This window comes from Penaeus chinensis, chromosome 9 (genome assembly GCF_019202785.1).
Source record: "Penaeus chinensis breed Huanghai No. 1 chromosome 9, ASM1920278v2, whole genome shotgun sequence".
NCBI classification, from domain to species: Eukaryota; Metazoa; Arthropoda; class Malacostraca; order Decapoda; family Penaeidae; genus Penaeus; species Penaeus chinensis.
Window position 1 is genome coordinate 15,605,334 of NC_061827.1, and position 12,500 is coordinate 15,617,833.

Genomic DNA, 12,500 nt, shown 5'->3' on the forward strand with positions numbered 1-12,500 from the left:
CCACAAAGGGTGAGCTCTTTAGAGAGAAAACAAGAAAATCGTGAAAGTGTGATAACAGTAATACATGTGAATGGATCCACTTCCTCTCGTGAAGATGTGGCTGGGGATGTTCCAGACAAGAGTGGGAGTCAGGATGGTGACAGCAGGAGTTCTCGGGATGGTGATAGTGGTAGAGAGACCTCCAGTTCTCCCACAGAACCCACAAGTCCTCGTCAGCCTAGTCTACCTTCACCAGAGCTTGAATTCTCTGAGTCAGACCTGGAAGTTGATAGGCAGGAAATATTCCGTGTGAAGACAACCATAAATTCAAGTCGTATCCCTTCCATGTGTGTTATAACTCCTCCACAGAGTGATGATGAAAGTGTCAGGTCTGTAAGTGTTCCTCTTTCTCGTGATAGTTCAGGATCGCAGCTTGACAACCAGGGACAGCAAGCACCTGCTCAGGGATCTCATGGCACCCTTGCCAGTCAGAGTAGTACTTCTGGTGTTACTGCAAAGCTGCACTCTTTTCACAATACTGGTGCAAAAGGTGGAGGTGCTACTGGAGGTGGTAGAAGTGTTGTAGATGATGGCAGCAGTGAAAAGAAAGACACTCTGTCAAAGTTGCCACAGTTACCACATGGCTACACCCCAACACTTACTGTCATTCCACGCAGTAAGGATGGGGACATCAATGCTCATCTAAAAGGTATTATGCATACAGCAGCAGTAGCCTCCCCAGCCCGCCCAGACCCTGAACAGCCTGTGTTGATTAGGCCTTCATTGGTCAAGCAAGCTGAACGAGAAAAAAGGTTATCACAGGAGAGTGATGACAAGCAGAAGGCTGAATTACAAAAGCAATTATCAAAAGAGGAACTGTCAAAATCTCAAAGTGAGAGAACTCAGACACACAGCTCTGAATTAGTATCCTACAAGGAACTTCCTCCTCCAACAACAACTGCTTCACACCCATTCAGTGCAGTACCCACCAGTGTTAAGCAAAATGTTGTAATTACACCAACTAACTCTTTGGAGAGAAGGAAAGTCAATCCATCTAAGCCAGGTGCTCGGGTAACGTTGAACTCAGATGGAAAGGTTGTTTATTCGTCAGACAGTTTACCACGACGCAAAGGACACTCATCTTTTGAACCTGGTCCATACATCAAACAGGTTGTAAATACAACACAACCTCAAGCTTCAGGAGGTACCAGTATTTCTCAAACAATGACTGTGTCCCACATGAAGTCTTCTGTTTCTACTGCACCAAGTAGTATATTGCACACACCGCTGCCACCACCTCCAACGACTAGCTCTACTACTATTACAGCACCTCAACCACATCCAATGGCACACAGGCCTCAGCAGCCCCTCCCTACTTCAGCCACACAATTTACCCCTCAGCCTCATACTCAAACCCAAACCCAGACCCCAGTGCAAGCCAGTTTGTCTCAGTCCGTAACTTCTAAAGCTCCTTCTTCACAACCTCAGACAGTCCCCTCTTCCCAGACATTACCCCATGTAAAATCACATGCTGCCCCAGCTGTACAGACTGGTCCATCTACACAGTCTCTCACAACACCTTTACAAGTAATATCAACTCCTCAACCTCAGATAACAACAGCTACTCAGTCTCACATGACACCATCTGTACAAACAATTTCCAGCACAGCTTCACACCCTGTTTTACACACCTCCACAGAACAGCAGCAGATAAAACCAGGCTTGTACCCAATGCACCCAAAAGGCACTAGTGCTCCTACCACTGTTCCCCTTGCTGTGAGCATGGCACCTGCACCATCATCATTACAATCAACAAGTTTGACAGGCCAACAGTCTCGCCCGCCTCAGGCACTGCCTCACCAACGACTGCAACAAACATTACAACAGCCGCAATCACCAAGTAGTCAAAGACAAGTAGCCTTTGCTTCAAAAACTGAAGATGAACAGAGTTATGCAGAGAAGCATAAACTTGAAAGTCTTGCTGGAAGCTCAAATAGTATTTATGGGACCACCCAGCAGCAACAGCACCTGAAACAGCAGCAGCAGATATTTCAAGCACGACAGGAGGCACAGAGGGCAGTTCAACAGCAGCAGTTGCAACTACAGCAACAGCAGTTACAGCAGCAACAACTACAACAACAACAATTACAGCAACAGCAGCTACAGCAACAGCAACTACAGCAGCAACAGCTACAACAACAGCAACTACAGCAGCAACAGCTACAACAACAACAGTTGCAGCAACAACAACAGTTGCAGCAGCGGCAGCAACAGCAGCAGTTGCAACAGCAACATTTACAACAGCAGATTTATCAGACAAAGGAAGAAGCTCAGAGACATTTACATCAGCAGCAGATGCTTTTGCAACAACAGCCCTTATACCAAACTCAGCAAGAGGTATTCCAGGCACGTCAACAGTTACACCAGCAAACTGCACAAGCACAGCCTGTTATTACTTCTGCTGGTGTGATCATGGCATCTCAGGGAGCACCCATGTCTCCTAGAAGTCAGCGTGCTGGAGCCTATGTACATGTTCAAGGTCAGACGGCTCAGGTGGCAACACCTCCCCCACAGTCCACTCAGAGCAGTCAGTCATCAGCTAAGATTCCCCAGCGTCCTCAGAGTGCACATGGATACCCACCTGGGGGTACCACCTCCCGGGCACCCACCCCTGTGCAAGGTCCTGTAACCTCCAGTCCTAGGCGTGGGGCCCAACCCAGCACAATGGCCCTAACTCACCCCCACCTGCGCACAGATTCAGGTACTCACTTCAGTAGTGCACTGTCACAGGCACCATGTTTAGATCAAGACCTTGACCCTTCAACAGATCGTGTATTGTTAGCCTTGGCCCATGCCCGCTTAGCTTCCCAGAAACCTGTAGCTTCTACTCACACTAGTTCAGTGCCAACAACAGAGCAGGTTAAATATGGTAGACTATCAAATGACTTTGCATCCAAAGGTAATTTCAGATTAGATCACATTAAAGTCTCAAATACAGAAATGGCAAGATCAATTCCTAGTCCATTTCAAAGAAATAATAGTTACAAGTTGGCCACTGCCCCTTTGTCAGAAGCTACAAATAGTTTATTCCATCGAGGTGAAGGCCATGCCAATATCAATTCTGTGCATTATGAACTTCCAGTGATAAACAATAGTACAATCCATGGACCAAGGGCTACTGTTGGAAATTCTGGTAATACCTATAGAAGGCTCAACTTTTCTCTTGATAGTCATAAATATGCAGGGCAAGGTTTGGGTCGAGGCAAGACTCTGGCACAGAAACGCCCAGTTAGTCCTTTTAGTCCAGGTCAAATAGTTAATCCCAATACACTCAGGCGCAGATTCTATGGAGCTCAGGTCATGGTTAATCCAGCGGTAGTAAATGAATTAAAATCCCCAAAAGCTGCAGGTACAAGTAAGGAGAACAAGGTGAAAGATGAGGCCATTAAGAATGAAAATAAATCCAAATTCAGCCCAGTGTCAAAGTTCAGCTTGAGTGCTGGCACCAGACCAAGGGTTGTTGGGATTGTGAAAAAGCCTCCATCTCCAGTAACAGATACTGAGATTTGGTAAAGACATCAGGGTGGCTACTCAGTCTTTGATATAGTCAGTTAAGCAAAATTATTCCATCCCCTTCCCTAGTCAGTGTGAATCACTCAAGGTAATGTTAATCGTCACATAAGTGCCATTTTTTTCCTGTAGTGAAACTAACCAAGTACTGCTGTGTATACTAGTAGCTGATGAACGGTACTTTCCTAGCTGTGTAATCGTTTTCTAGGTTGCAGTATGTTCTAGTTCTGTCAAAAGCTCTTGTTTGTGCAATTGGACAAATTTTGCAAATATATTTAACTGGAAGTTAGTACACCTTTTGGTGGTACAGTATATTATTAGTGTTTATCAGCATTATTAATTTTCAGAAAAGATTTTTAAAGTACAAACTACAAACTCTTAGGAAGATTTGCTCCCATTTTATAATACATTTTAGTTTATAACATAAGAGGCAAATTTAATTAGAATCTGTCTCAAAATACATAATATTGTAAACTGTATTGTATCTGCCAACAAGACATTATAGTTCATGAAAAAAAGTAAAAATATGTTAGCAACAAAATACAATGAAAATACTACAATGACACACAAAGACCACTGCCGATATAACACTACACTGATAGAAAAATGTGAAATAGAAGTGAACATTTATTTTATTTATATGTATTCATACAAATATGTTTCATATTGGAATTGTTTGAAAACATCAGTTATTACAAGAGTGGCTTGATACAAAACTATGTTTCAGTACAATAGCATACATTTTACTTCATTTTCATTTGCTTTATATACAAACATGTTCGTGATTTTTTTGCTGTGTGCACCAAGTTCAGAGATTTGAGCTATACAACCAACTGCCCCTAGTGACACTGCTTTGTACCTACGCATGTTTACCACTTTGTCCATGGTACTCTTTTGCACATTTATTGCTTAGCATTGCACTTGATTCTCCAATACGAATCTTAATCACTGTCCCAGCTCCACTATGTTTCATGACTTCCAGTGCTGAGGGACACAGTCTTCTTATTTGTTTTTTTGTTTTTTCTCCAAGAAAAGTATAATATGACATGCATTTTTATATTTGATGTGTTTCTCCACATACATTATTATGTGTTTATGTTATGTTATTTTGTGATAAAGTACAATATTGTTAGATTTAGACTGCCTCTTATTTTTTAAAAACTTTATTGGATCATAGAGGTCATGTTGTTTTGTTGAGATTATCTAGTTTGGTAAAGGTTCAAAGGACCCAGTGAAATGTAGCCTTCCAAATTGAAAGGCTGCTTTTTTGGAGATGAAATTTCATCTTATTTTTTCAATGAAACACATATATGATCTCCAATTCAGGACTCACCAATATTACTGTGTATGCATGCAAAAGTTTGTGATTTTCATCTGTTTGCTAATCAGCTTTTCATTACTGGATTGTAAATAGAATAATGTAACTGTTCACAAAATTTAGGATGAAATCTTTCATGGTTAACAGAATATCCTAAAGCATGATTAGATTAAGGAGGGGTTTAAATTCATTTGCAGAAAGTGTATAGTTCTTTTAATTTTGGGAAACCTCATCATAGCTAGTTTTGGTGATGACACCTTTTGAAAAAGAAGGAATGTGGAATTTCCTCATCTCCTGTATGGCCTTCTTTGAGCCTTGACAAAGGAGGAATTTGATCAGTCCATACTAAGAAACATTGAATACATTTTGTGTGTATCCAATTTCATTTTTTTCACTATTATAATTGCAAGATTTCTGAAGCTGTGCATAATTCTAATGTTGGGAGTCACTGATGTAAGTAATGATTTATGACAAACCACTGATATTTGGTGGCTAAACATTGACTAAATAAGTTATTGCTCTCTAGATTAGTCTTCTAAATGTAGTTAGTGTCTAAGAAAAGTTCCAAGAGGAACTGTTTTTAATATTAAGAAAATGATGGTATGTCTTACATGATAGCTCTCTCTTTTCCCTTTTGTGTAAACTCCAGGCAGGGTGGAAATAGTGGGAAAAGGGTTGGTGGAGGCATTGTGGTGATGCTTGGGTTTTGTCTTCTGATTGGTACACCAGGATGGGTGAGCTGTCATGCTTATGGGAACAGGAGACAGAGGCAGATATCAAGTGAAACTTTTTTCTTTGTGTGTCTCCCATCTCTCTTACTCTTGAAATTCCTAATCAGGATTCCTGTACCTAGGGGTTCATTCTTCTTATAGGTTACTAGGATCAGACCTTTTCAAAGTGATACTTAATTAAGCAGAGAGATCCCACTACATTGGGGTATTTTAGTCTGCTTGAGTTATAATCAGTAAATTATTATTATATGGTTATTTATGAGAAATTTAGGTTGGCACTTACAAGGGGAAAATGTGCAATATTTCCAATTGCTGTATACCTTGTCCATGGTATACTCCCAATTGTAATATTGCACACATAAATTATTTGAAGAAAAAAGATTTTCTCAAAGACAACTGGTATCTGTTTCTTTCCTGTGGGATTAGAGTTTAGCACATTGGACATTCCCACGAGCTCCACCTTGCCTGTTGTCTCTTTTTGTTAGCCAGCATGTGAGGTTCACCATGCCTTGTACCAAGTCCCTTAATACATGTGCCTCCCACCGATACAGTGTTTTTGTTTGCTCCTAGTTCCCTTGAATTTCATAGATGAACCTTGCCAACAAACTGACTGGCTCATGATCGGTCATATGTGCTTTAAAAATTTTGATGATATGACATAAATCTAATGATGTAATTAGATCACGAAGCTAGAACAAAGGTGGCAGGATTTATCATGAGATGCTTATTACTTGCATGTCTGTCCGTGTGATCTGACCTGTGCCTGACCAGACTTGACTGCATGAACTAGTGACCATGTCTAAGCCTCAGCATGAATAGGCTTGATAATGCAACATTCACGTTACATTTCAGTTACAATGTGGACATAAACATGTGTATATATAATGGAAGTATAATCTTCGAATATGATATATAGCTGCAAAACAAAAAGTATAGAATAATAATTGAATAGATTAATAATAATGATAATAATATTAACTAATTAAGATGCTACAGGGAATTTTCCCCCCAAAATTATTTGTTAAACCATATTGTCAAAAAATAAGAAATAAAGAATCAATAATTTTTTGCAACTGAAATACTTCTTTATTATGATTAGTTTTAGAAATAATGTATGTTTAGATGTAACAATAGTATGATCAGGAAAGTTGTTTGTGATCTACTGTGGTGTCTGTTATGTCTCCATATGGAATGTGAGTATTACTGATTAATGGAAGCTTGTTCTGTTCTCTTAAACAATGATGGCACTGACATCAACAATGCCAGAGTGGTACACCTTCACAGAATTATTTATGGTGCTTGTTTTTTATAAACTGCTGGAAACCATGACTTAAGCTGACTGACCTGGACTAACCTTTTTTCCTAATTAAAAAAAATGAAATGGAATTTTAATCATTCTTTTGTGATGCTGTGCTCATGCAACTCAGTTGTGTGTAGTGAATTATGGTGAGTATTCTTAAACTTTTATGTTATTTGGATGCATTTGGCAAGTAATCAGTACTGTTTCTAATAGAAATCTGTAATCCAGAATATGTAAAGAAAAGACTTCCATTTTTGTTTAAAATGTTGATCTGATAAGCATATAAATCTTCAAGAATCTTCATATAATTATCTCAATGGTGCTTTTTTGTCTTACTGAAACTTAGAATATTGAAGAAAATAAAATCTGCATGATATAATTGAACAAATTTTCAAGATAAAGAATGAATTGAAATAAATTAGATTTAAAGCAAGTCAGTATCAGAACTCAAACAAAAGAATGTTTTTAAAGTGCATGCCTTAAAACAATGACTATCTTCAGGTATGATGTATGGGTCACAGCGCAGCCTCCAAAGTGTGGGCTTGGTTGTCGAGGGTCGAGGCGGAAGGGAACAGCAGCCCCCGCGTCCCATGTCCACCTCACCTCCTCCCTACAACGATCACCACAATCTCATAGACAGTGATATTTATGGCAGGATTGGGATGACACGACATGTACAAGTTGGCCAGACTTTGCCTGCTGGCTTTGGAAGGCACCAAAGGGGCTACAGCTCTCTACCACCTTCCAGGAGGCAATCTTTCGATCCACAGATTGCTCAACAGCAACAACAGCAGCAGGAACAGCAACAACAGCAAAAGCAGCAGTTGTCCAGGAGATCCAGTGTTGCTTCATACACAGCTGGAATGGACAGCAGGGGACTAAGAAGGTCAGCTGCCTCCAATCCCAGCACACCAGAAAAAGTTTTAGACAAGAAGGATAAATCTAGCAAAAAAGACAAAGAAAAGGACAAGGAGAAAAAGAAAAAAGAAGCTAAAACTGAAAAACCATTAAAGAAAAAGTGGTTCTGGACATTGCCCTTAAGAAGAAAGAAGAAGAATAAGGAGGAGAGTGCTGATGATGATGATGGAGGATTCAAAGCAGCTTCACAGAAAGGAGCAAGGAAGCCAGCGCCTGCGGATGACTCCAGTTTTATACGCTATCCTTCTCCTGACACTGGATCGTCTGATATGAACTCCTCTTATTCTAGTGAAATGTCTGGAGATCATAGTTACCGCAGTAGTCCGTCTGCTGAGGTATATTATTATAGCCGTAGAGCACAGCATCAGACTATACAACAGCAGCAGCAACAGCAGCAGCAGCAGCAGCAACAACAGCAACAACAGCAACAGCAACAACAACAGCAACAGCTCCATCAGCAACATCAGGCTAGTGTGGGTGTGGGACCAAGATCTCTGCCTACAACACCAGTATCTCCTCCAGACAGCAGCCAGTCATCCTTTGTTGCTGTTAATCCCACAGCCCAGACTGTAATATCTGAGGACACAGAATTAAATGCTTGTGATCTGTCTCGTGGACGGCGCTACATGAGTCGTGAGGAACTATATGCTGCCATGCGTCACCCTCAGTATTATAATTATCATAGAGGCACAATGGCTGGCCCCACAGGGGATTTCACCGGTCAGAATAACACTCCCTCATCTAGTCGCAGTACTTCTCCTGCTGTATTTGGAGTGAGCCCCTTGCCATCATATACTGTAAGACCTCAGGCACAAAATACCTATGGTGCTTGGCCTCCTGACCAACAGGTGCCCCAGCAACAGTCTGGGGTTTCCCACAGAGAGTCACCATCTCTCTACCAGACCCAACCCAGTGCACAGGATGATGATTCTCCCACAGAAGTGGAGCCTCCTTTACCATATCAGAATTTATCCGAGGAATCATCTATGAAGTATGAACCTTCAAAACCCGGTCAGTTTTCTGCAGGTAAATCTGCAAGTGCACATCAGAACCAACAGATGCAAATAGCACAAGCTCAGCAAAATCAATCTCAGCCTCTCTCCTCTACCCCAAAACAAACAACCCGAGTGGATTTCAAGAAAATGATTCTCAACCAGAGTATGAGTTCTGCTGGGGGAAACCAGAGAATATCAGCAGTGGAGATGTTGAAAGCATCACGTCCAGGCATTTATGGGTACTCCCCACCACCTGCTCCTGTTGTGAAACCACCTCAACCAATACCTCCACCTGTTAGAAGTGAAGGTGTCATCATGCCTCCTTCCTCTCGCAACACAGCCCGAGCACTCTTGTTCCAGAGTCGCTTTGGCAGTGGCCGCAGGTTCCGTACCCCCAAAACAGAGATTATTAGTACAACGATTTTAGAGGACCATGGAGGAGAGGAGTTTGAAGAAGAGGAAGAGGAAGAGGATGATGATGATGATGAGGAGGAAGAGGATAGCAGTGTGGGAAGCCCAGATCGGAGGAATGTCCAGAGTGTGAGAGGTCCCTTAACTCGGGCTTACAGTGAGCCTTGTAGTTCTCAAGCAGCAGCATCTTATTCACCTTCATCTTCCCCTGTTGAGAATGTTGAAGAGGTTGCCCACTCGACTCCTAATACAACCCTTGATCAACCCCCACAACCACCAGACGTATCAATGATTACCTCTGACACAACACAAGAGGGTGAACAATGCCCTGCACAGAATAATAATAATACAGAGGAAAAGGAATCAATGGAAACAGCCCTCTGACATGAGGCTTAATCTAGTCGTAATGGATGATAAATAATGATGCTCAAATATTTTATACCTGCTTGTGGGAGACAACAGCCTGTTGACCCTTTTTTTTTTCTTGTGCTGGCTGATGAGCTATGCTTATTATGCTGATGGTAATATGACTAGTACTTAATAAATTCTAATTTTTTTGCTCTATGACCATTGTCATCTTGTCATGACATTTTTGTGCTTTGTCTTCAAAATTCCAGTTTCTGTCATAAGTTTAGCTTTACAAAATATATAGAAAACTTTCATGTTGTCAGTCTAAAAATTAGATATTGTCACTTTAGCTGTATTTTTGAAAGGAATGCTCTGACATGTTAAATGATTTGCATCGTACACAACTCGCCAATTGTGCCCTCCCACCCCATTGGTGTAGTGCCAATAGACTGGCTGTGGATGGGCAATATTGGTGACAGAAAGTGTAGAACCTATGAGCAGTTTACCCTCAGACCTCTGCGAGACTGACATATTGCCAGCCTTCAAGCATGCATGCTCTTAGGGCTTTGGGGTTTTATAAATAGGTTCTTGTATCTGTGTTTCATAAATATATATTTTTCTTGTCTGATGTTCAGTAAACTTGACTTGATCCAGGCTGTTGTCTTGATTGAATGTTGATGCATCACTGCAGTCTTCACTTTGTTACACTTACAAATCCATTTTCATTCCAGTTTGTTGGTTTAAAGCTGGAGGTGATTTGTAATTTGTATATGATTCATACTTGTAAGATTTAAACACAGCTTCACTCATCAGCTCATAAAACCAACAGAACTGATCATTCTTATAAAAGAAGTCAGGGATTTTGACTCTAAAAGCCAAGATTTTTTTCTTAATTATGAAAGACTGATTATTGTAGTGTTGAAATGGATTTGAAATTGCTGATTTTCTCTGGAATATATAACTGGATTTTATCTGAAATGTACTGCTGTCTATAGTGTAAGTTATAGTGAAAAGATTTTGTGTCTTTTGAAATCTGCTGCACCTTGGTTTCTGCTCAGCTGCCCAAGGAAATACAAAGGTACTACTCGTCTCAGGGGTACACACAGTCTTGCACAACCATCTCCTGTTTGTGCAGCAGGCCAAAGTCATGCATTATTCCATTGAACTTTGGACCATGTGACCTTCAACCATAAGCACAAAGTCATTTATACAATCCAGAAAGCACCAGACATCTCATGTTTTACCATAGTATCAGATAACCATTTTACTTGTAGGATTTATACAAGGAGGAAGTTGGATTACAACTGTCAACAGTATTTTTGCTGCTGTATCTCATTTAGATGGGCAGGTTCAGTGCATATGCAGGAAAATGCATAGCAGAAATATTTTTATGTATATTTAATTTATTGGTTTATATCCAATTTTGTAACTGTGAAGGACTTAGTCAATATTCTCACTTAGCAGAATTATGATCTCAAAGACTGAATTTTTATTTAGGGTATATGCTCTCCCTTTATACTCATTAAAGTTCCTTAACATTCCCAAAAGACACAGACTATTCCATACTTGCTAAACTAACCAATTTTAGGTTTTGAAAGCCTAAAGATTGAACACATTGTCTGAATTAGGAAGTGCCTTTTTGTCCCTTGATCAGTTCAGCCATGTATCATTTGTTGTAGCAATAACTTATATCTTGTAAATATTGTATATTGATCATACAGGCTTATAGGATAGGCAACTCCTGTCCCTGTATTTAGTTTTTTACTGGACTGTATAATTATGCTTTAGCCATGTTAGATTTACCATGTATCCTTTGAAGCTGGTTTCTTAGGAATGAAACCAAAGTATTTTCCTGTCTTCAAGAATTTCAATAAATAAGAGCTTGAGAATGCCAAGCTCTCTGCTCAAACACAGGATACATTGATAAAGACACTTTTGTAATTAGTGCTTCATATTTTAATTTTATTTTTCACTGTGTTTTAATTCCCAGTATGTTACAATTTAAGTAAATATTCTGTAAAGAAAAAATATTGTAAGATGGTTTTTATCTCAGGTCATGATACCTGACAGTTGTCAGTTAACTACTACTGTACCAATAATTTATGTAATACTGTATTTTAAAATTGATGCCAAATTATAAAAGTATAAACAGTGAATAATAGCAGGAAAACAAACTGTGCTGTTTATTGCCATTGCTGAGTCTTCCTTCATGACGTTTACAGTCTGTGAACATGACACCAAAGTTGAGCTGCACCTTGGAAGATCCCTTGCATATTCTTCTTGCAACTGTATGTTTTTGAGTTTCCATGGCGTTAGCAATAAAGACATGACCTAAAATTGGCTTTACTTTAGAAAAAAACAAGTTCTCTCAATTCATTAACCTGCATAGAACACGTATTGTGAAGGCAGTATTCTCAATATAAAGTGAAAAAATGGAAATACAATAACAGTCAGTTACATATTTTGGAACTTCCATGTGTTGCCCAGAGTAACCTGCAAAACAGGTGTTGCATTTCATTTCACTGACTCAAAACTCTGATTCTGTGTTTACTTGTCTGTTGCAGCCAAGATCAAAACTATCAGAATACTCATATGATTAACTTGTATAGTAGCTTCAGAGTTACATTTTTCATTGTCAAGCAGTCACTCTAAAGGAGAAATGTAGATCTGATATTTCTTCAGTGGTTCTCTATCAGTATAGGATTCAATATGTACTCCAGGGAAATTCCTACATTTAAAATTTTATGTATGAAATTAGTAGCACAGGTTAGCATGACAAGAAGTAATTTAGGAGGAACCTTATCTGGTAGTAAATGAAAGTCTTAGCTTTCATTGCTAGAAGTCAAAGTCCATGTCCAGCAAATTAAATATTTGTTAGGAAAGAAATGGAGTAAAATCTCATGTATTGCACTTTCTGTTTCTGTATCTTG

At 39.8% G+C, this 12,500-nt stretch overlaps 1 protein-coding gene across 1 annotated transcript in view; it reads left to right on the top strand.

The window, feature by feature from the left end:
• The window catches only part of LOC125028678, a 33,814-nt gene extending 21,882 nt beyond the window's left edge, over window positions 1–11,932 (top strand). Inside the window, exons 8-9 of the mRNA XM_047618152.1 lie at window positions 1–2,740; window positions 7,400–11,932. The exon at window positions 1–2,740 is cut by the window's left edge and continues 364 nt beyond it. Of these exons, the coding sequence (XP_047474108.1) occupies window positions 1–2,740; window positions 7,400–9,606 (4,947 nt within the window). The 3' untranslated portion in view covers window positions 9,607–11,932. The remainder of the gene's footprint in view (window positions 2,741–7,399) is intronic.
• Window positions 11,933–12,500: the final 568 nt, after the last annotated feature.